This window comes from Uloborus diversus, chromosome 5 (genome assembly GCF_026930045.1).
Source record: "Uloborus diversus isolate 005 chromosome 5, Udiv.v.3.1, whole genome shotgun sequence".
In the NCBI taxonomy this organism is placed as follows: domain Eukaryota; kingdom Metazoa; phylum Arthropoda; class Arachnida; order Araneae; family Uloboridae; genus Uloborus; species Uloborus diversus.
The window spans coordinates 120,690,297-120,713,542 of record NC_072735.1 but is presented as its reverse complement, the minus strand read 5'-3'; the positions used below and the strand labels follow the sequence as shown (position 1 = coordinate 120,713,542).

Sequence of the window (23,246 nt, the reverse complement as noted above, 5' to 3'; positions counted from 1 at the left end):
TTCAGAAGGTTTTTATAGGATATAAGTATCGCCTTATATCGGTGAGGATATTAATGAAATGATCTTTTGCTTGAAAGAAGGGAATAGAAAATAACTCCAGCAATTCGATATCCTTCTTTAAACAAGGAGCTTTTAGAAACCGTTAAGGATATTTATATATATATATTTTTTTTTTGATTAAATGATGAATAATTATATATTTTAGATCCATTTACCGTCCGGAACAATAAATATATTTCTAAAAACAAATCTTTCAGTCTAAACTGTAAGTAAATAGCGGCTCAATTCAAATGGAATCATGCAAACGGTTTTTGTACATAAATATTGTCTTATAAAAGATTTTCACTCAGATAAACCACTTCGCAATTTTCTAGAGGTGTAATACAAATTGATTTTCACAAATACTTTGGAAATATACGAATATAAGAGAACTGGTAATTTGAAAGATCCTTTCCGATTTTGTAAAATAGTCTTAAATTTAGAGTCTGTATGATGCAACATACATCAATTAAAATCATCCAGATTAAATTATCTGGGATGGTTCAAATTTATTTTAGTTGAACGATAGAAGGACGAAATACAATTTTTTCTTTGGAGTCCAGAGTTTGAGAATTGATTTTAGATATGTTTAAGTTTCTGAATCGAAATATGATATTCTCTAGCAGCTCTACTTTTTCAGATAGAAGCTGCTGTTTTACCCAAAATGTGCAGTTTTAACTCCATTTTCCCACTTCCAAAACAAATGTAAGCTTCTAAAACAAAGATTGCTTCCTGCATATTTGCCCTATTGTTAGTCTGTAATCCACATACGTTCAGGAAAATTCAGTACGTGGAGTAAATATATAAGACGTTTTGTAACAACGCTTCAACGAGTGGGGATCAATTTGTAAATTCTTGTTTTGCATATATTCGCTTCGAGTGATCTGTGAGGAGTTGGATCTTTGTATATATTATTTTCAGGTCCTGACTAATTTAGAGGGCGACCCAAAACAAAATATTTTTTGGGGTCCTCTGCAATCAAACCTTATTAACATAAACACTAATAGAGAACCAGGAGTGGTGGTTTCAGGAGTGTTGAAGTGTTGAACCACAATAATAATAGGCTGGTACAGTTTTAGTTCTCTTGGGGCCCTTAAAAATCGGTGACCCATGGCCAACAGCCTAATTGGTCTGTTTGATAATAGAGTTTTGATTATTAGTGTTATACAATAAGAATGAAAATTCCATGTTTTTTTTTTCAATTTCATCTATGGATGAAATTTAAACCCATGTCATGCGTAATTGAATGATAAAAATGCGAGCTCCTGGGCAAAGACTGAAGTCATATTTAAACTCAGGGCACCAAACTAATACAAAATCAGCTTGAAATACCCGGGCACTAAAACGACTGTTTCCCTGTGTAATCAATAAAGCAGCAGGGAAATTCCTCCAGCAGGGTGACACCATTAGATGAAAAAAAAAGTAAGTAGGAAATGATCCCCCTCTGTTGAAATTAGAGTGAGATTTCTAAACACTGAGAGAGATTTTCAAATCTTAGTATTTAATTTAACAGACGTGATAAAATCGTAAGAAAGACCCGCATCAAAATATTTTTCGCGTGATATTTCTTTTAAAAATGAGCGATTCTTGCTACTTATCTGGAACCTTGCACTAAATAAATAGTATCACATGGTGTCAATGATCGCATTTGATGCAGAAAAACTGTTCTCGAAACGGTAATTTCTTTACGTTGAAATTTTTTCTAAGATTTCTATGTACCAATCAAAATACTTGTTAGACCTCGTCTGACTTTGCCGAGGTAGCCAGTTCATTATTCACAACAGCATGATTTTTATTAAGTATACTATGGTTGTGATAGGCTGATTAATAATATTCACAATATTTGCCACTTTTAGAAGTACATTGGAAAGAGGGGCAAATATAATTGACACTGAATATTCTAAAGGTAATTGGATATGAGTTGAAGTTGAACAGGTTCATTTACTGCTTGGATTTTCTTTGAAAAGAGGTATATTTAACCTGCCCTTCTTTACATAACGTTTTAACTGTCAACAGATCGTTAGAATTCGTCTAAGTTTGACAAACTAGCCAATTCATTAGTCACTATATTCTTCTATGTATTATTTATAGTGTGGCTCTGATACGTTACGTATTGAGATCGATAACATACGCTTCTTTTTGAGCTAAAAGGGAGGGAGAGATAAAAGTAAATGAAACTGAGCATTCTAAGGGTAAATGGCACTAAGTTGATTTCGGTTACTTTTCTGTAATTTTGCAAAAGTATTCTAACTTAAATTTGCACCAATAACAAATCATTTTTTTACTGAACTCGCTAAAATTAAAAGAATATAAAGAAGGTCATAGCTCCTCTTATCTGACCAAAAGTACACTTTTTTTACGAACTGTTTATAAATAGAGCTTATTACCCCTTCATAGGATCTGTTATACCTTACTAAAGTAGATACTTAGAGCGCTTTTTTTCATAGAGATATAAAGAGAATCTACATGAATTTAAAACCTATCAAAAATTAACATAAATAGCGAGGTGAGCGATGAATTCAAACGATAAGTTACAAATAAGAAAATGTTACATAGAGAACTTTCTTAAAAATATTAAAATCAATCAACTCCATGGTTAATTGACAATACTTGATTTGGAAAAAGCATTATGATGTGAGAAATAGGTATTTATGCCACAAAACACACAAAGCAAACACTGCAAAACACTGAAATAACTATTTTTTATTCTTTATTTTTACAAAAGATCAATAGTTTTTCCTTTAAATTAGTGGAATTGAGATTACTATTTACATTGTGGTTCATGCGAGTTTCATTAAACACCTAACTACTAAATGATAGGAAGAAATAAGTAAAGCACATTTAATTGCTAATGTATAACTGAGTTGTAAAATTTTAATGCGAAAGAGTACAAAATAAAACTCCAGACTACTACAGTTAAATAGTAAATTAACCATTAAAAATCTTAACGGAAAATAAACATTGGAAAAATAAAACTACTGCATTTAACATCTGTACCACCGTTTTAGAGGAAATATGTTTCTTCTTAAAAGAAAGTAACAAAATTATAAAACCAAAGAACTGTAAAATAGCCCAACGTGTAGCGATTGTTTTTCGTTTGATACCTTAACTTTTGTTCTGGAAAGTTTCGGCTGTAGTTCACGCATCAGTATATTCTATGAAGCATTTTTTTTTGGCAAAAACTACTTCAAGAAATTTGTCAAATGCTACACCTGAAGAATTTTCTGCCTTTCAGCGGTTCTAAAGAAAGAATCGATCTTATAAAAAATTAGAGGAACTCCTAAATTTCAACATTTATTTCGTTTCAGTTGAAATGTATATATTACCGCATTACATGCTTAAAGTAAGTTAGTGAAACCTAGACATAATTATTTTGATAATTTCTAAACTTTTTTTCTTTATTAGGTAAGCGTAATAACTTTTTTTTAAATGTACGATAAAAAATTAACGCATATCAAAGTATACCAAAAAATTCGCTTCTAAAGAGAGAAGTAAACCTATATATGGTTGTGCATCATGAATTGTTTTATGGTGAGAGAACTTTGTGTAGCAGGCATTTTTAATGCAGATAACAATACATCTGAGGCAATAAACACTCTTTTTTTTCACTATTAGAGTTATTTATTGAAAATTGTTTCTCACAAGCCGTTCTTAGGCTGTGGCTAAACCCAATACCAAAAGAAGCATACATTTGCAATTTATATCATGCTCACAAATTTTGTCAGGGAGTCATTTACTGCATTAAAAATTTTCATGAAGTTTTAATCATTTCTTAAATCAATTTATTAATTTAAAACATGTTAAATACGAAAAAAAAGAAACGATTAAAAAAATCCATATTCAAATCTGCAATCTACTAGTATATACTGTAACCCTTCTTAAGGGATTCTTAATGCTGAGTGATATTCATGTCATGAAGTAGAAGTAGAATAAAAAACTACGATTTTAAATGTTCCAACAATCCTATTTTTGAAACAAATTATCATATCCTTATTTTAGTGGTATAGCTACTAACAGGTTTTGTTTTTAATGTAAAAAAATAGGTATTAATTAAATTTTAATTAGTTTCAGATTCACAAAAATGTAGTTGAACAAATATATTCCTTTTTATCTGACAATGAATAGACATAAGGACAAGTAATTTTTTTTCGAAAAAAACTAAACTTCAATATATTGTTTACTATGGTAAAATTGTTTCACAAGTTCATCATCAACATTTTATGATGCAAAAATTTTAGAAACCATTTTCTTTTTCTACAAGTTAATGTAGCACAACAGCTTCGTTCCAAATTAAGAAAATTAAAGCTAATCCAATTAAGAGACGAGATTTTTATCTCACAAAAAATAACTGAATGCTGCTCTTACTGAGCAAGCATGTTATAAATAAAATTCTTGTTTTCTAGTTTAATATAATTTTTTTTACTCAAAGGCAAAATTATTCAATTACAATTAAGATTAGCGCAGGTTATTTTTTCTATAAACTTATTTATTAGAGAAAAATTATTTAAAAAAAAACTTAAGCATTCACTTCCAAGGAAATTAAACCCATTAAATAGTATTAGAACATTGAAAAATATGCTTTTGATAACATTAAAAGTGATCAACGTAAAGGATTTCAATGAATTAAAATAGCTCGATTTTTAAAAAAGTATGTATGTCAAGTTATTTGAATAAAAATCATATAAAATAAGGGCATAAAAATGTTTTGTTTTAAAATGAGTTCTTTTGCAAATTAAAGAAATAACATATAAGTGGTCTTCAAGGCAAAATAAATGCGGTATATTTTTTTCAAGCAAATACTTTCGAGGGACTAATTCGTTTCCGATGGACATGAACGCCTTCTCCCAAGAAGAGCACTTAGAAGGCTTAAGAACCTCGAAAGTGACCTTGAACGCCATTTTTAATCAGGTAAGGAAAATTAACGATTAGTGGTTGTTCAGAAACAAAAGGATGTTTGAGTGCCAATGATAATGCTCATTTTTTTAAGTATAAATTAGCTGCGTCGCTTGACTTTGCACGGTCTACCTCGAAAATAACAGTTACGTCAAATGACGCGTGTTCAACAATCAGGCTTGAACAAAAAAAAAAAAAAAAAGAATCAGTAAAATTTTGCCGCAGCTCAAAACAAAATCCAGAATTTTATTTGATCATATTCGGGAAAAAAATAAGGATTTTATGTCAAAATCTAAAAGTCAAAATGAATAGTTTTGATCGATGTCCTCGCTAATTGTAATCGGAAGATTACGTTAAATAGCCAAAGATAAAGACGGGAAAAAAACGAATCTATCGACACCTGATTTGACAATCAGTTCACTGGCATTCGGGAGAAATAACTTGGACATACATAGATACATACATAGGTACATACATAGATACATACGCTCAATTTTTAATCATATAATGTAATAGGGTGGTTCAAAAAAACTTTTTTCAACTAGAGTCCAGGACAACACCTATTTTCTTTTTAACTTACTAATAGTATTATGTTGTAAAAGTTTTAGCTTCTTACTCAAATTTTAAGAGGGTACTGAATGACCCCTTAATTTAACATTAGCCGTAGCATAGAAAATGCCACAAATTTAGAAACTTAATTTCCTCAGCTGTTATAATTATTTTATTGCAATGTATATGCATATTACTAGTGTAGATTATAATAGGTAGCTTTTTTTTTGGCAATTCAATGTATTTTTAAACCCCCTCCCCATACGTATGAAGTTTGGGGGAGGAGGATGAGCAGACTCTTTCTGTTGAAATAGGAAGTTAAAATTCTACCAGTATATTGCTATCCACAAGTCTAAAAATATTGAGGGGGTGTCCCGTTGTATAGGAGAAACTTTTTTTTTCACACGTATTTTGGATTCACCCTAATACATAAGCGTTAACAAATTAATAATACGTTTTTAGTTACATTTGTAATGCGGTAGAAATCCTTTTCTTCTCACTGTACATGTTGACAGCTTAAATGAAAATGTAGAGTAGAATTAAGAAAAGCACTCTGACAAGAATTTTTTAAAAAAGCTAAAAGGCGTAACATATACTGCAAAAAAGAAAAAAAAATGACGTTTTTAATTAATCACTCATGTTAAAAATGCTCCTCTAAAAAACGTAGAAAATATGAGATCGCTAGCCATGTGCTTTAAAAAATTACAACCCTTCATTAATCTTCCGCTAATTGCCATTTTAGAAAGCCATGAGCGTACACAATTTAAAATGCAAGAAGAAAGAAAAGGCATATCAAGGAAACAACATCGTAAAATTTTATCTTTATATTAAAACCGTGACGCTAATATTTGAAGTAAAAATTTATTATCCTTTACCACTATAAGATTTTTTTCACTTTCTTTGCATGTAACTTATACTTTTATACATTCTTTTAATAAATAACGCCTCTTTCTGAGCGCACTATTGCTCAATTTTATAGCGGAAGGCGGGTAGTATGTTTATTACGAAAATCAGAGTTCTAGAAATCCGAAAAAATGGAAAATTTAACATTTAGCCAAAACATATATAAAATAATTATTTTTTTTTAACTAAAAATGAAGGTTTACGGCGTACATAATTGCAAATGTCAATTTGGGCGGGCTCGAGCACTTACAGATTGCTTAATTAGCTTAATTGACCGAGGTTGATATTGCTCTGATTTTTCAGATCACCATGGCGACGACAATGAGTCTAGCTCTATTTATAAGAAGACAAATTTACATTGCCATGGTTACGAACCGTTTGCATTCATTCAGGGCTCAACTTAAGATTTTTAGCCCTTTACCTCTGTGTAATACACTGTTCCCTTGCCTCTGCGAGCAAAAACCATTCCTGAGTGATGGAGTCTATGCCCTATACACACACGCACACACATGCCTACATACTCACACACGCCTGCACACACACACATTTACATACACATACATGCCTGTAGACACACACATATACGCCTACATACACACACAGACCTTTACGGACACATACATACCTACAGACACACACATATGCGCCTACATACACATACAGACACGTTTACAGACACACACATATGCGCATACACACACACACACACACACGGGATAGCGAAACACATAATTTAAATTTTGGAAAAACTGAATGTCTGAAGCATGTCTACGTAAATTGTTCTTTAGCAAAAAAAAAACCGCTTTTATTGGAGTCAATGCCTCCCCCCCCCCTTTTTTCTGTCTACATCCGCCCATTTATCCTATTATAATTGAAGTAAAATTAAATACGTCTGGTTTCTATAAAAGTGCATAAAACATATCCGAATGTATTAGAAATAAGGCATGCGTTAAATAAAGTAGTTAATAAATTGTTTTTGCTGCTAATTAAAAAGTTTTGAGTACGTAATTTTTTATTGTTCATAAGAAGATTTTCTCACTTATCATAAACATAGAATTTGCTTTCTGGATTCAAACGGCAAGCCGTCGAGTTTTAGTGATGAGTATTCAAATCGTTATGAAACAGTAGAAACCAAAACTGGCTTATGAAAAAGATATCATTAAGTGAGGAAAAAATGAAACTTAACTATTTTATTTGTAACTAAGTAATTTAGTAGGCAAGCATATGAAAAATAGGCCAAGTGTATAAGCTAAAATGAACCAAATTTGCTGGAAATGGTAATTTGTATTCATTTAAAAGAAGGGTGCGGAAGAGAAAGGAACATGTTCTAAAATCTCAAGCGGCTAAAGACAGACCAGAGAAAAAGAACGAAAAATGAAACACTATAAGTTTACCTCCGTAAGGTAAATGCAGCAGTAGTGGTCACTTTAAGGTTTATACTTGAAAAATTAGGATTTAAGGTCTCCCAATGGATTCAAACTTGTAGGAGGTAGAGTTCAGACTATATTGTAGTGAGCAGGTCGAGGAGGAGTAGGTAGAGCATCATGGAAAAATGGTATCAACTATTCAGTATGGTAGTCTGGATTGTCCATGTTTTTTCAGCTGTCTTCTAACGCTTCTCCATAACGAGGTACATAAACATTGTGTTGTATTATGAATACAGCAATGCTCAAAAATAATATTTGTTGAGCTGTAACCATGTTATGAAATGTGAAAGATCATGTTTGAAACTTTTTCAACCCGAAATAGTTGCTTTCTTGGCTGACAGTTTATGTGGCCACTACTTGTGCCAAAAAAATTGGGTAATTCAAAAGTTGCCACAGGGTGGCCACTACTGAATCAGGAAGGTTTTTCATAAATCAACTTGATTTTCCTTTTAATAGGTTGCAATCCCTTTATATAATAACCTTTCTCATTTCTGATATAATTATACTGTGTGATCTAGTATTGGCCACCCGGTGGCCACTTCTTAACAACAATATGGCCATTACTGACTCATGTACAATTTCACTGGCGGGTCAAATTTGAGGTAGGTTTGAGGAAAAAATGAACAATATGACATTCTGGCATGTTTAAAAAATGGGACGATTAAGGAAGAGTAGGACTTTAATATGCTCATTGAGTTTTAAACGTGTTAATGTTGTAGGCTCACAGTTTAAAATAGCTACAAACTATGTTTTACTGTGGTGACTGCTCGTGCGTTTATCTTTTGTATGGGCAGGTTCAGATTACCCATCAAAACATCTTAGGCCCTGCCGTAGGGGAGCGTATCACGGAGGAAAAAAAAAGTTATTAAATAGCTTGTTGGTAAAATTAAAAAAAAAAGGAAGAAAAAGCAATAAAAAAAAAAAAAGACAGGAATTTGGCTTGTGAGTATATATAGAGGAGAAAAATTCAACTAGAACCAATTGCAACCTGCCCGCTGAGCAGGTAAAAAAAAATGAGGAGGGTGGGCATAATGCTTGACCGAGGTAATCCCTTTTCTAATCAAAGTAGGTTATTTTTAATTTCTTAGGTTTAAGCAATCATTTCTTAGAAATACAGATTTTCTTAAGGTAAAAAACATAATAGAATTAAGTCACACACAGTAAACTTCGTAAAAGCCATGATATATGAAATTTTCAGTTATAAAATTTGTTTATGGAACAATTTTTCTCTTGGAAGTCTTTAAATCATGTTAGTAAGTTTGTGTTTTGGAATTAATAACCTATTGATTCATATTTATTCGTGATTGCCAATAGTCAAGGGCGCCCAAAATTTAAATTTTTGGGAAGGGGAAAATTATTAGTTTATCGAATAAAACTTCAAAGTTTACTGAACAATAAAATAATAGCATTGAACTATTAGTAGTTTTCTAAAATATCTTTGACGAACAATAATTTAGTAGTTACTAAAATTATGTTTACAATAAATAACATAAATAATCAGAAACAACATAAAATATTAAATTAAAGTACTTGAAAAATAAGTTACCAGACATTACCAGATATTCCAGATATTTAACGCCAAAGTTTTAGGATAGGTTACAAAAATTGTAAAATTTCCGAATTAGAAATATTATGTAACATTTACGGACTTCTTAAAAATTTTACCTTTGAAAATTCCCTGATTTCTGTATTTTATCGATGTCCAAAACGTCCGTAATTAATTCTTCAGCCCATATTTAATTTTCTAAAATCTTCATTAACTTAGACCACAGCTGAACATTAATAACAATTTTTATGATTCTCTTGAATCAACACGGATGAATGACTTAAAATTTTCGCATTGAATGAGATCGGCAAAATTAAAAGTCTAAAAGTCCTCAACTACACAATTAGACGTATAAGGATGGCTAAAAATAATGCTAAATACATAATTATAAATGACAAAACGGTAAAATCATATGGAAAAGAAAAACCAGCGAGTATTAAAGAAGCGAATGCAATCGTATTTCGAAATGTGTGAAAAATTGGGATTGACACGTCATAGCGTAAAAAAATGGCCTAGATGCATATGTTTAATCTAATCTGTAGAATTCGATAAATATGCATGTTCTTGAATTCAAAATCCTTGACGAATTGTCAATTTTCGTGATTTTTTGAGCATATTTTGCCGAGAATCATGACTTTCCATGAACATTTTCGATCATAGTCGAAATCCATGACTTTCAAGGTACCCTGTCTTTAGTAGTATTGAAAACTTAACCATCTTCCTATATCCATTGATGTGCCTTGGTAAGTTGTTGGAACTAAAATGTCCTAGAATTACATTGAATGGTGTGCTTACCTAACTATTTTATTATGAATGATTTTGAAGTCATAGTGATTATTCAGTTTATATTTACCAAAGTTTTTACGTATAATACTTACTTAAGTGCATACATTTTCTTTTGCTTTATTTTTACATTAGCGTAAAAAAAAATACAAATACAAATTTTCTACTAAAATTTTTTATTTTAACCTAAGTACTTATGTACATTGAAGAAAGAAATGTACAATAAAAACGTGATTAATGCATTGGTACTTAATGCAGCTATCATACCGAACCAATTTTATTCATCAGTTATTTGAATTTAAAGTAAGTAATGTAAATTATAGGGAAATGATGTCAGATGGCGACTACTGACTCATGTATGTGGCCACTACTGAAAATTTCAGATTTTGGAGTGGCCACTAATGAAATAAATTTGAAGTTTGAGAAAAAATGGATAAAAAAATTTAAAAAATTGAAGTTCTGGGTATTTTAGAAAAATGGGACGATTAAAGAATAGTTGGGCTACAATACGCTCATTGAGTTTCAAAATTGGAAATAATATAGTAACCCACAGTTTCAAAAAGACAAAATATTCTTAACTGTGGCCACTACTAGTGCGTTTACATCTAACTTATATGATTGAAATAAGAGATACGATGTTATAATACCAATATTTCAGTATCAATTATTAGAAACATAACTATCAAATCCTCCGTATTTTTTCTTGAATTGCTGATTTTCATTAAGTTAATAATAATAAGTTAAATAAACTAATAAATTAAAAATAATAAAGTTTAAAAAATATATAAATAAATAAAACAAGCCATTGAACAGCCTGAAAGATTTCATTTTTAAAATCAATTTCAAAGTTATAACAACTTACTGTAAAAAGAGAAATAATTGCAATACTGTTTATGTTCCGCGATGGCGGACATCTTTTTTCCAGCGTATTACTTTAAAAAGTGACAGTAACTTTTAATGTAAAGTACCTTTGTGGGAGATTACACTCAAATCTTTAAATAGTTTTCAGATTGTACTGTTTAAAGTACGTAATAATGCACATTTCTTGGGAAGCACTTAAGGAAACCTGTCTCAATTCGTAACTGCATGAAAAGATAAAGCACACATCCTGGGAAAGGTTGTTCTCAAAGGGTGGAAGCTCAAGTCACCATTCCTAAGCAAATCTGAAACGAGAATAATTTAAATAACTCAACGTGCTTCCTTTAAAAACCTTTTAAAGTGGGACATTTAAGGCCCAATGACATTTTCGTGATACTTAAATCTCAAAAGAATTTCGTTTAAAATAATCTCGTATTTCTAAAGCTTTTTCATAATGATTCATAGTCGTTAATTATTTACAACAAATGAGGTCGTCTTTTAATGTAAAGTAGTGTTCACACATTTTTCTTCATTTCATAGGTACTGCGACAGATGGTAAGTTTCATTTTGCATGGTTTCATCAGTGTCATTAAAACTAATTTTTTACATACACATTGTCGGCACCATGTTAAACTAATTAATGTGAAAAACGCGTTTTTTCAGATTTAATGTTTGCCGTAGTGCTCAAAAAGAAGTATTGGCTATAATTACTTCAATTTGTTTTTTGTTTACTCTTAAAGTTATATAAAAAAAATAAAACAATTAAAAATAACTAAACGCTCCGCAACTAAACGCAAAAAATTTATATTCAGTGTTTTGGCTCTCCGGAATACTGACAATTTTCACATTCGTTAGTTCAGCAGGGTGTCGACAACATGATGTGGAGATTTCATGTAATGCACTTCTTAATTGTATTTTGCGTGTTATTTAAATACTATTCTGCGGCTAAGAAATAAAATTACAATATTTAAAACTGTGACAAAACAATTTAAGGAAATGTTTTGAAGACTTGACTGCGATTGCTTTTAATGGCAATTTAATCTGAGCCGAAAACAGAGTCTCATATGTGACCTAATGTGTCTTGATAAATGAATTTGAAGCACGTGAATTTTACGAAATATAGATTTCATTTCATACAACAGGGGACTCCGCTCCCTGCTCGTTGATTCTCAACAATCCTCAAAAATTGCTTTTCTATCTTACTTGGTTCGTAAAGATTTACATCGTCTTTTAGGAAAAATCAGAGTAAATAAGTGTTACGGTTAGGACAGAATGAATTCCCCCCTCCTGTAAAAACAGAATTAAGTGCAGATATGATTATAATTAGAATAAAATTAAAATCCTGATTACACTCGAAGAAAAAAAGAACTCATAATTGAAAATACGTTTAACAAAATTGTTAATATGCTATTTTAAAAATAAAAATAAAACCCACATTCTTAACGGATCATATCACTATCTTCGAAGCTCAAACTTTGCAAAGTTTATTGTATTAAGGTGTAACGATAAATTTCAGCAGAAGAAAATTGTACTTTTCTTAACCTCGAGTTTCCAGGCAGTTTGTGCAATGAGGAAGGCAGACAAACATAATTTCACAATTTCTCTGCAGGCAAAAAGACCCCATAGCTTTTTCTTGTAAGTTAACAACTTTCGACACGTAACGTAAGTTGTAACTAAATAACTAAGTTCTTCAGTCCTGAACTTCATAATCAACATACTAACTTCTCTAGCTTTATTACATCAGTTTACAAACATGTCGAACGTTAATAATATTATTTGTTCAGATAAAAAGATTTTAATGACTGAAAATCTGAAGTTTTACAAGTGACAATAATACTTTATTTGTAAAATATCACATTATGTGAACTTCGGAAGACAACGAATAAAGAAAAGTATGCTGGTTTAAACATTAGTATATGGACGACCGAGCCTCGCTCTGCTTGAAAAGTTTTTTTTTTTTTTGTCGACTCGTGTTTTTCTAAGGTTCGATACTTTTTAAATATACTTGAAACGCATCACGTTAACGAAATATTAAGATTCTTGCCAGTCGTTGAGTATGCTTCCGAAAAACCGAGAGATATACATGTGTAATCACTTCATCAGCATTATAATCATTTCAGCTATAAGAAGTCTACTACTGAATACAGGCCTCCTCTCCCCCACAGTCATCCACATAGGGAAGCTCTGAGCTGGTTTCGTATACATATTTAACGCACGGTATTGCCAAAAAAGTAGTTTCTAAGACCAAACATTGCGAAAATAAAGATTCTCCCAAAATTAACGCAAGATTTGAATTTGCCACCATTTTTTCCATAAATTGTTGGCAGCCATGAAAAAAGAACAATTTGACAGTTGAGAGTTTAGGGTTGGTAAAAATGGGGTGTTCTTGTACCATACAGCTAGAGAGACTGAAACATTTCAATTACTGCATAAGACATTTAATCGTCGCGTACTCTCTGATTTCGGTGATCAGAATTGGCACCCTAGATCGTATGATTTAACATTTTTAAATTTCTTCTTATGGGGTTATTTGAATTCAAAGGTCTATGTCAACAAGCCCACAACCACCCGTGCATTACCGTGTTGCGATACCGAGCGCCAATAACAGTAACTGCTTGACCAGCCTCAACTTTCATTATTTTTGAAACAATTGTTCAATAATGAAAGCGCGTTATTGTATCGTATAACGCTCCATTTTTGATTACCCTAAATTCTCAGCTGTCAAATTGTTCTTTTTTCTGGGTTGCCAACCATTTATTGCAAAAATGGCGGCAAATTCAAATCTTGCGTTAATTTTGGGACACCATTTAAATATGAAAACATTGCTAGGATTGAAAATGCGCCGCGACCATCTTATGACACTAAAGTACCAAACAAAGATTCTGAATGCAATTAAATCAACATTTTGCTTTAAACTATCTGTTACATTTTTGTTTCCACTATACAATTTTTCTCTCATAAGATAAGCATTTGGACTTGGAATAAGTACTTTTAGTGTAGTTGGTCACTTTACGCCAGAAAATGCTACATACAACATGCTGTCCATAAAAACTGATAATCCACAAACCACACCAACAAATTATAACAACAGTCTTAACAAAATATAAAGGGTCTCAACACATTTTTTTCGAAATAAAATTTAGATGCGTGATTTAAAAAACATAGAAAATTATTTGAAATGTTAAAAAAAAAGATAAATAAATAAAATAAAATAAGACGGTCAAGCAATAGTTCTGCTTAAAAAAAAGTTTTACATCGACTTACATAATGCTTTTGAATTTGTTTTTAGCAAAGTGCGATTGAAATTAGCCAAAGTGGCTAATATCAGCCAAACCTGGCAACCCTAAGCAAGTTTAAAATTTTAAAGCGAGAAGGGACACATTTTTATTGTTATGGTTGCAAATCGTCTGCCTGATGTGTCAATTTACAATTTTTTTCCGGGCTGAACTCAATTAGACTTTATATTGAAAAAACCCTTTTTTGTAAAAATCGCGTTTTTACAGAAAAAAACTCTGATGTAGATGAACTTAGAATGCTAAACTACAATTAAGTCCGAAATTTCATCCAAATCGTTAGAGCCGTTTCCGAGATACGAAATATATACATACCCACAAGAATTGCTCGTTTAAAGATATAAGATATACTGCACGTATTTTTTTAAAATTATTCACCAATGTATTACTTTTGTCTAACAGGTGATCTGACGCCTGGGAGACACGGCACAACATGTCACAGACTTTTTTTGGGGAGGTTGATGAAAGTCATAATAAACACGTCACAAAATGACCAACCCAATTGTGACGTCTCATAGGAGTAAATTCATGACATATATGTCACCTATTTAGAGTGACTTCACTGAGATGTCATGGAAACAATTAAGTTGGGACCGGTTATTTAAACACATTATGGAGATGTTACTGCAGCGTCACTTTAACGTCGCATTCTGATTGTTAATCTTAAGTTGCTGAAACCTATTGATGACTTATGTAATGATGACAGTGGCGTTTCACGACCGTCACCCAAGAATCTTATTTCTTATGACAATAAGTATATTATGATTCACAAGCAATAACCGAGGTCCAACTCCAAATAAGTCCGCCCTTTGCTTAAACGAGAAAATAATAGTGATGTACACCAGGGGTTCTCAAACTTTTAGGCTCTGCGCGCCCATTTAAACACTGACGGGAGATCATCCCCCCCCCTCCCCGTCAATACGAGGGCACAGTCAAAATTTGAAACTGAAGCTACTTTAGATAACTGTAACAGGTTATTAAGTAAAAAAAAATTGAAAATTTCGCAAACAAATTAAATATTATTGCAAATAGCTTTGTTTGAAGCATAATCTTACTAGAATAAAGAAAATTAAACAACTGAATGCAAATAAATTGGAAGCACTCTAGGACCTAGATGAAGTTGATTATCAAACTCAAACTTTACTAAAATATACTAAGTTGAAGAAGAACATGTAAAAGTTGTTTTTGTAACCATTGAAAATCATATGGACATGCAGGCAGAGAATCTTAAACAGTATTTTCTTGCTGATGACAAACTAATAGCTAGTTACGATTGGATTAGAAATCCATTTCATAAGATTTTCGAAGGATTCTCCATTGGTGAAGAAGAAAAATACTATTAACAATAAGGCGAAATCAAAAGACAATTTAATAATAAATCACTCTTTGAATTTTGGCCAGGTGCATATGATTCTTTTTACGCACTAAAACAACTGGGTTTTTGCATTCTGTTACCATTTTCAACGTCCTACCTTTGTGAAAGTAGATTTTCCGCTGTGGCTTCTTTGAAAACAAAATGTAGATCTCGGCTAAATATTTAAACAGAACTGATAGTGACAATTTCTAATATTAAGGCTTCCTTCGAAAAACTTTGTTCTTCAAGACAGGACAAAGGAAGTCACTAATAATTACGAAATTTCATTTTAATTTTGTAAGTTTTTATTAAGTAAGTTTTGATTCAGAAATTGTAACTGTAATAAGATAAATATTAAATATGTTGAAATGCATTTTCCTTTCTATTTGTATGTCTGCTTTTCCTTTTAGTCAGTTAATAAATTCTTTTAAACAATATTTTTTCTTGGATATTTTCGCGCCCCCTTCCCTTGAGTGTGCTCGTGCCCCCTAGGGGGGCGCGCCCCGCAGGCTAAGAATCACTGGTGTACGCTAATATCTGACCGCATGTATGTGTGTATGTATGTACGGGTTTAAGTCGCCCCTAATTGACTGCTGTCATTTGACCTTTCTGATGGTCACGGAACAGTGATGACGAAATAACGCCAACTTCGTGATATCTTTTAAATTTCTTGTTAAATCCAGACTTTATTAGTATATGAGCTCATCACTCTGTGTGGGGTCGCAGGTGTCGAACCTCGCTAGCATTATTTTTATTGCCATTCCTTCGGAACAACAGAAGTTATATTAAAGCGCGTGATTTGCTGCCCATGTTTTACATCATTTCAACTGTCAGTTATTAGTCATATTCGCCTTTTAATGAATGCTCGACCTAAAATAACTAATGCTCAAAATATTTACGAAATTGCAAACAAACCTCAATCTTCGTCTACCCAAACTACAGGCACCTTTTATGAATAAGGAACGTTTCCTTTTGTAAAAGAACTTGAAGTTACGATAAACTTTCGCTAAATGAAACTATTGCGCGAAAAGAATGCTCATCCTCTTGAAGGAGTTCTTGCAGTCGATGAAGGCAAACCATTACTCATCCTTTTGTTAAAAGTTTTCTAAAGGCTTCATTAATTTTCGGTGGAGTCATTTTATATTCTACATCAGAGATATATGCTTCACGGTAAGACCAGCAACATTAACCTTTGCTGAGTAGTACTGTTAGGGCTAGCCAAAAACAAATTGAAAATGGGTTTTTATCGAATATTTTATCGGAAGTATTGAAAAACTAAAGTACTTAAGCAAGGCGAGAAAGATCATTATGAAGATCCTTGGAAAGTTTTAAAATTGTGTTTTATTATTACGGAGGAAATGTTGATCAGCTCGTTAAAGCGTTTTTAAACTTAGCATAAAAAATATTTTTAATTATTGGATTTTGTTAAAAAAGTCACTTGAAAATATATGTCTTCTTTTAAAACGTATTTTAAAATTGCATATATAAAAAATATCAACGGAAGCAAATCAACTACACAGTATAATCGTGTACATCATAAATGTGAGATATTATCTACTTAAGGGTCATATTTCGTACTAAAGTAATATGTATAGTTAATCCTATTTTCATTTTTTTTAAGAAACTCCTTCTCCCTGTGGTCAAATGGGGTGAGATTGTGACAGACGGTTTGAGATAGCTCCTTGAATATAAAAGCTTTACTTTGCTTCTCACACAGTTTATTTTAAACTCTTTTTACTGGTAATGGTACACATGATGTGACCTAAAATCATTTCATTCTGTCAAAGTCTACTTAACTAACGGTATATATTTAATTTTAAGTTTAAACTGGGGGGGGGGGGGGTAAGAATCTATTACTGAAGTTACAAATAGTTGCATCACTAGAAATTACAAAATTTTGATATTTTCTCTTATCTTCAAGAAGAAACGATGTAATATCTCTCGTAATTTAATACAGAAGAATTCATGTTTTCTGATTGTTTCAGTACGTTTCTTATTCAGCTCAAATTTTAAATGAGCCAAATTCAAGCATTTTCTGAAATGAAACTAGAAAAGAAAACAATTGGAACATTTTATACAGACATTTATCTCTTTGTTACAGCGTTTTATTGTTAATATTGGAGTTTATAAGCAACCAAGTAACTATGTTCAGTCATGCAGTATACTACTGCAGCTAGTAACGTTCTGATAAAATGTTTTACTATTTTTTGCATGTAGTACTTTAAAAAAATTTCCAAAGAACTTCAATGAATAAATATCATGTATACTTTACAAACTCTTGAAAAGAAAACCGAAATTTGGGTAATTTAAAACAACACATGTTCGCATATTTCTTGCCATTTTTTGCGAAAATCTTTTACTTCCTATACTAGAGAAACCCAAGAGAAGGAAACTTAAAGAAATTGATTTACTAAGAATAAAGACAAATTTTTTTATTGACAGCGAAAAAAATATTCACTCAGAAAAACAGAGTTTTTAAGTAAGCTTCCATATATTAAAATCGAATTAGGAAATAACGAAATCCGAAGAAAAAACTACTTGAAATATGATTTTATTTTATCCCAGTCAGCAGTTTTCTTTCTTTCTTTTTTTTTTAATTCCCCCCGAATTCTGAAGATGTTTTCCTGATAACGAGTTTGGAAGGATTATTAGTAATATGGGAAGACATATTTTTTTTTCATATCTTAATGTTTTAAAGTAGTTTAGCTAATAGTTTTCTTTTCGAAATAAACCTTTTTTTTTTTTTTGAACGTTATTTGACTTTTTTTTGTACATAGCTAACTAATTTCAAAGAGTTATATAATGCATGAGAAAATGAAAGAATGACCTATTAAGGAAACGAGAAAACGAAATTAAAAGGATATTTTTTTTAAATACGTAAGAATCAGACTTAGGCAAAGCAACGTTTATACAGTCCAAATAGGAAATGGAGCAGTAAAAAGTATTTTAAATGTTGTTCTTAGCCAAAATAACTAATTGTCAATGTCTAATAAAGTTTGTCGACCATCAATACGCTGAAAACAGTTTTAATTTATTAAAGTTTGTGAGTTTGGAAACTTTTTAAAAAAATACACGTTTTATGGTGTGCTGAACCTATTTTGAAGCTTTTTGCTTTTGTTATAGTTATTATGTCAATAGAAATTGATAATTGGTTATTTTATAAATTCAAAAAAATAACCAAATTACAATTTGACTCCGTTGTGACTGCAACGCCTTTTTGGATGGCCGCTGGGAAGCGCTGTTTTCCAAATTATTACCATATAGGGTTACTTCACTCAAGGCTTCACTTGATACGCGTTTCATGAGGCTCAGTCATTACTCAAAAAATCAATGGCGCCGACTTGCCCTAAGGCCCCTATGTATACGAGCCGACGCATCAGCTTAAGATTACCCATGAACTGATGCGTCGGTCTGTCTATATAGCGGCTCTAGCTCTACCTAGACAGTCGTGTGCGTATTTCGCGTGATTTTAATTGTTGGAAAATTACTTAGAGTAAAGAAATTACATAGAAAAGCCCCGCTATACTAAGAAATTGAAGACGGAAGTTGCACCGCTGTTTCCCAAGATCCTTAGCTTCTTGCTAATTTTCTTGAAATACGTTTTGATTCACAACATTCCATAACTGAAACTCAATTGGTTGTCAATTTAAATTTAGATTTATTGAAGCACGTTTTTGAAATTGCATTAAAATATGAATTAAAATGCAAAACAATCCAACAGCCACTTCATTTGGCCCTTTGGCGAGATTACTACTCTTTACTCTATGAAAAATGACCAGAGAATAGCAATCATTTAAACTTCTTAACTGTTGTCATATTGTGCTTGTTTACAAATAAATGTTTAATTATTTTAAGCATGGCTTTTAAAATAATTTTCAATTTTCATTCTTTGCTTTGCTTTCACGATAAATTGGGAATTGGGATGGTTCTCAAGTTTTGGCGTGTGTAATTTTGTTTTTGTTGGGAATATTGCTTCCTCGTCAAGCATGGGGAGGGATCAGAACTATAAGAAAGATATAGAAGAAAGTTTCTAGATGGCCACACCATACTAGTTTTTTTTTTTTTTTTTTTTGCGAATAATTTTGTGCTCTATCTTGCCAGTAAGAGAGCGTTGTAGTATAATCGGAAAATCCTTAGTTTACATAAGTTAACGTATTATTTCTGTTGGATATAGCAAAAGTCTGTTGGCAACAGCCGGACTGCTGTGGGATGTCGAGAACATGGCGATTGCATCCGTCGGTGTAAAGTAACGGCTCATAATTTATGTCTTGTAAAAATAAACCCATTTTTCGTATTTGTTGCATCCGTGTTAATTAAACACACTCGACACACCTCAGGCACGGATATAACAAAAGTGGCGACGAGGATTTTCACGAATTATGGACTATTAAATTGAATAGAATTCTGCAAGCATAAAAAAATGGCTAACACTGATGAATTACTGAAGCAACTAACACAGCTGGCATTTACAACAAATCAACGGCTGGAACTTTTGGAAGAAGCATTTCGCCAACATCAAGGCCCATCAGCAACTACAGCGTCCAATGGACCTGATAACGTTGAATTTTTAATGGAAACATTGGCGAAAGGTATTAGTGACTTTATTTACGACGCAGATCGCGGACTAACATTCGATAAATGGTACACACGGTACGAAGAAACTTTCAATACCGATGCAGCTAAATTGGATGACGCCGCTAAAGTTAGATTACTTTTAAGGAAATTGGATCTACCGTCGTATAATAAATACGTCAACTACATTCTTCCAAAGAAAGTCAAAGACGTAACATTTGCCGATACAGTGAGTCAATTGAAATCTATTCTTAGTCTTAAACAGTCAGTATTTCATAAAAGATACAACTGTCTTCAAATAAAAAAATCAGACTTCGATGATTTCGCCTCATATGCAGGCATTGTAAATAAAAATTGCGAGGATATTGAATATAATCAACTGGACATTGAACAGTTCAAATGCCTAATTTTCATAAGTGGACTAAACGCACCAAAGTATTATGAAATTCGTGCTAGACTGTTACAATTAATGGATAAACAATCCCCTAATTCACCAGTTGATATTCGCAAACTCGTAGAAGAATGCCAAACTTTCACTTCATTAAAAGAAGATGCAGCCATGATACAACAGTGCAGTTCAGCAAAATCATCAATTAATAAAGTTTCGAACGATAAATTAGCAAAATTTGGCGAGGAAAAATTTCAAGAAACCCGCAACAAAAGATCGTCTGCTTCCAAGTTTGATAAAAAGAAAAGCGCAAAGCTTGGTGAATCATCGCCAAATCCACGTAATGATAATCCAATTATGCCAAAATATCCTTGTTGGTTTTGTGGTGAAATGCATTTTGCAAAGAATTGTAATTATTCAAAACATCATTGCCAAAAATGTCACAGAATCGGGCATAAAGATGGATATTGTAACAGCGGACGCGAAGCTACTGCGGCTGGACGGAAGAAAAAAAGGAAGTATTTTTCGCCTGATACAGAAGCAGTTTTTGCCATAAATGAAATTTCTGTTGAAGATAAAAGAAAATACATTTCCGTGCAAATAAATAATGAAATGGTCAAACTTCAATTCGATACAGCTTCTGACATTACTATTATTTCCGAAGATACGTGGAAACAAATAGGAAAACCGACGGCGAACAAAACAAAATTTTCCGCCAACAGTGCATCTGGAAATCTTGTAAAGTTAACCCATAAATTTGACTGTCAAATAACAATAAATGACACTACGAAGACTGGGACTTGTTTCGTAACAGAAGTACAAAATCTTAATTTATTTGGAATTCAGTGGATCGAACTGTTTGATTTGTGGGACGTTCCGATTTCAAGTATATGTTGCAGTGTTCGCTCAGTTCCGGACATTAATTTTACCCCGCAACTTATGAAGGAATTTCCTGCAGTATTTTCAACAGAATTAGGTCGCTGTACAAAAACAAAGGTGACACTACAATTAAAGAAAAGTGTTCGACCAGTATTCAGAAACAAGAGACCAGGTCCTATGCCGCACTTCCCAAAATTGAAGAAGAGTTAGATCGATTGGAAAAGTTAGGAATAATTTCACCAATTGATTATTCAGCATGGGCAGCTCCTATCGTAGTCGTCAAGAAGCCAAATGGGAAAATACGAATATGTGCTGATTATTCAACAGGACTGAATGATGCACTGGAAACGAACAAGCACCCGTTACCCGTTCCAGATGATATTTTTGCAAACTTAGCTGGAAATTGCATTTTCAGTGTGATATATTTATCTGAAGCATATTTTCAAATTGAAGTAGATGAAGATTCGGGTAAATTGCTCACTATAAACACTCATAGAGGACTTTATAAGTTTAACAGATTACCCCTAGGAGTGAAACAAGTACCTGGAGAATTTCAGAAAATTATTGATGCAATGATTTCTGGACTTAAAAACACAAGTGCTTATCTTGATGACATAATGGGTGCAAGCAAATCTGTTTCTGAGCATAAAAAGCAATTAAATGAACTTTTTGGAAGGCTTCAAGATTACGGTTTTGTCGTTCGTCCAGAAAAATGTCAACTATTTTTACCGAAAATGGAATTTTTGAGTCACATAATTGATGGCAACGGTCTCCATCCAAATCCAAAGAAAATTCAAGCTATTAAGGAAATGCCTCCCCCAAAGAACATTTCGGAATTGAGATCTGTATTGGGAGCTATAAATTATTATGGAAAATTCGTGCCCAGACTACAGAAAATCAGACAACCATTAGATAATCTGCTTCGAAAAGATGTTGAGTGGAAATGGACAAACAAATGCGAGCGAGTTTTTGAAGATATAAAGAAAATTTTGCTAAGTAACTTTCTTTTAACACACTACAACCCAGAATTTCCAATCATTGTTGCAGCTGACGCTTCATACACTGGAATAGGAGCTACTATTTATCATGAATTTCCAGACGGTTCCAGAAAAGCTGTTTTCCACGCTTCAAGAACTTTGTCGGCTACAGAACAAAAATACAGTCAGATAGAAAAAGAAGGACTTGCATTAATATTTGCAGTAACAAAATTCCATAAGATGATATACGGGAGAGAATTTACCCTAGAAACTGACCACCAACCTCTCTTACGCATCTTTGGATCACCAAAAGGCATTCCAACTCATACTGCAAACAGACTTCAAAGATGGGCTTGCACATTATTGGCCTACAATTTCAAAATTAGATATATTTCCACGGATTCTTTCGGCTACGCGGACATTTTATCAAGACTAATTAATTCACAAATTCAACCCGAGGAAGAAATTGTCATCGCTTCAGTTCATTTGGAAACAACAGTAAATCAAATTTTGGATAACTCAGTTGAAGCAGTGAACATAACACACAAGCTTATTCAGGCTGAAATTAAAAAAAGATAAAATAGCTCAACAAGTAATAGAATTTCTTGAACATGGTTGGCCTTCTCAGAAAAATAAAATTCCAGAAGAATTGAAACCATATTTTAACAGAAGAGAGTCCCTCTCAGTTGTAAAAGGATGCCTAACGTTAGGTGAACGCGTCTTTATTCCAGAGAAATTCCGATGCAGAATTCTAAAAGAGCTGCATAATGGACATCCTGGAATGG

At 32.4% G+C, this 23,246-nt stretch overlaps 1 protein-coding gene across 1 annotated transcript; it reads left to right on the top strand.

The window, feature by feature from the left end:
• The first annotated feature begins 20,065 nt into the window (after positions 1–20,065).
• LOC129223110 (uncharacterized protein K02A2.6-like) lies at positions 20,066–23,040 on the top strand. Its single transcript, XM_054857676.1, has 2 exons — positions 20,066–21,123; positions 21,582–23,040. The coding sequence occupies exons 1-2, from the start codon at positions 20,066–20,068 to the stop codon at positions 23,038–23,040; spliced, it is 2,517 nt and encodes an 838-aa protein (XP_054713651.1).
• Positions 23,041–23,246: the final 206 nt, after the last annotated feature.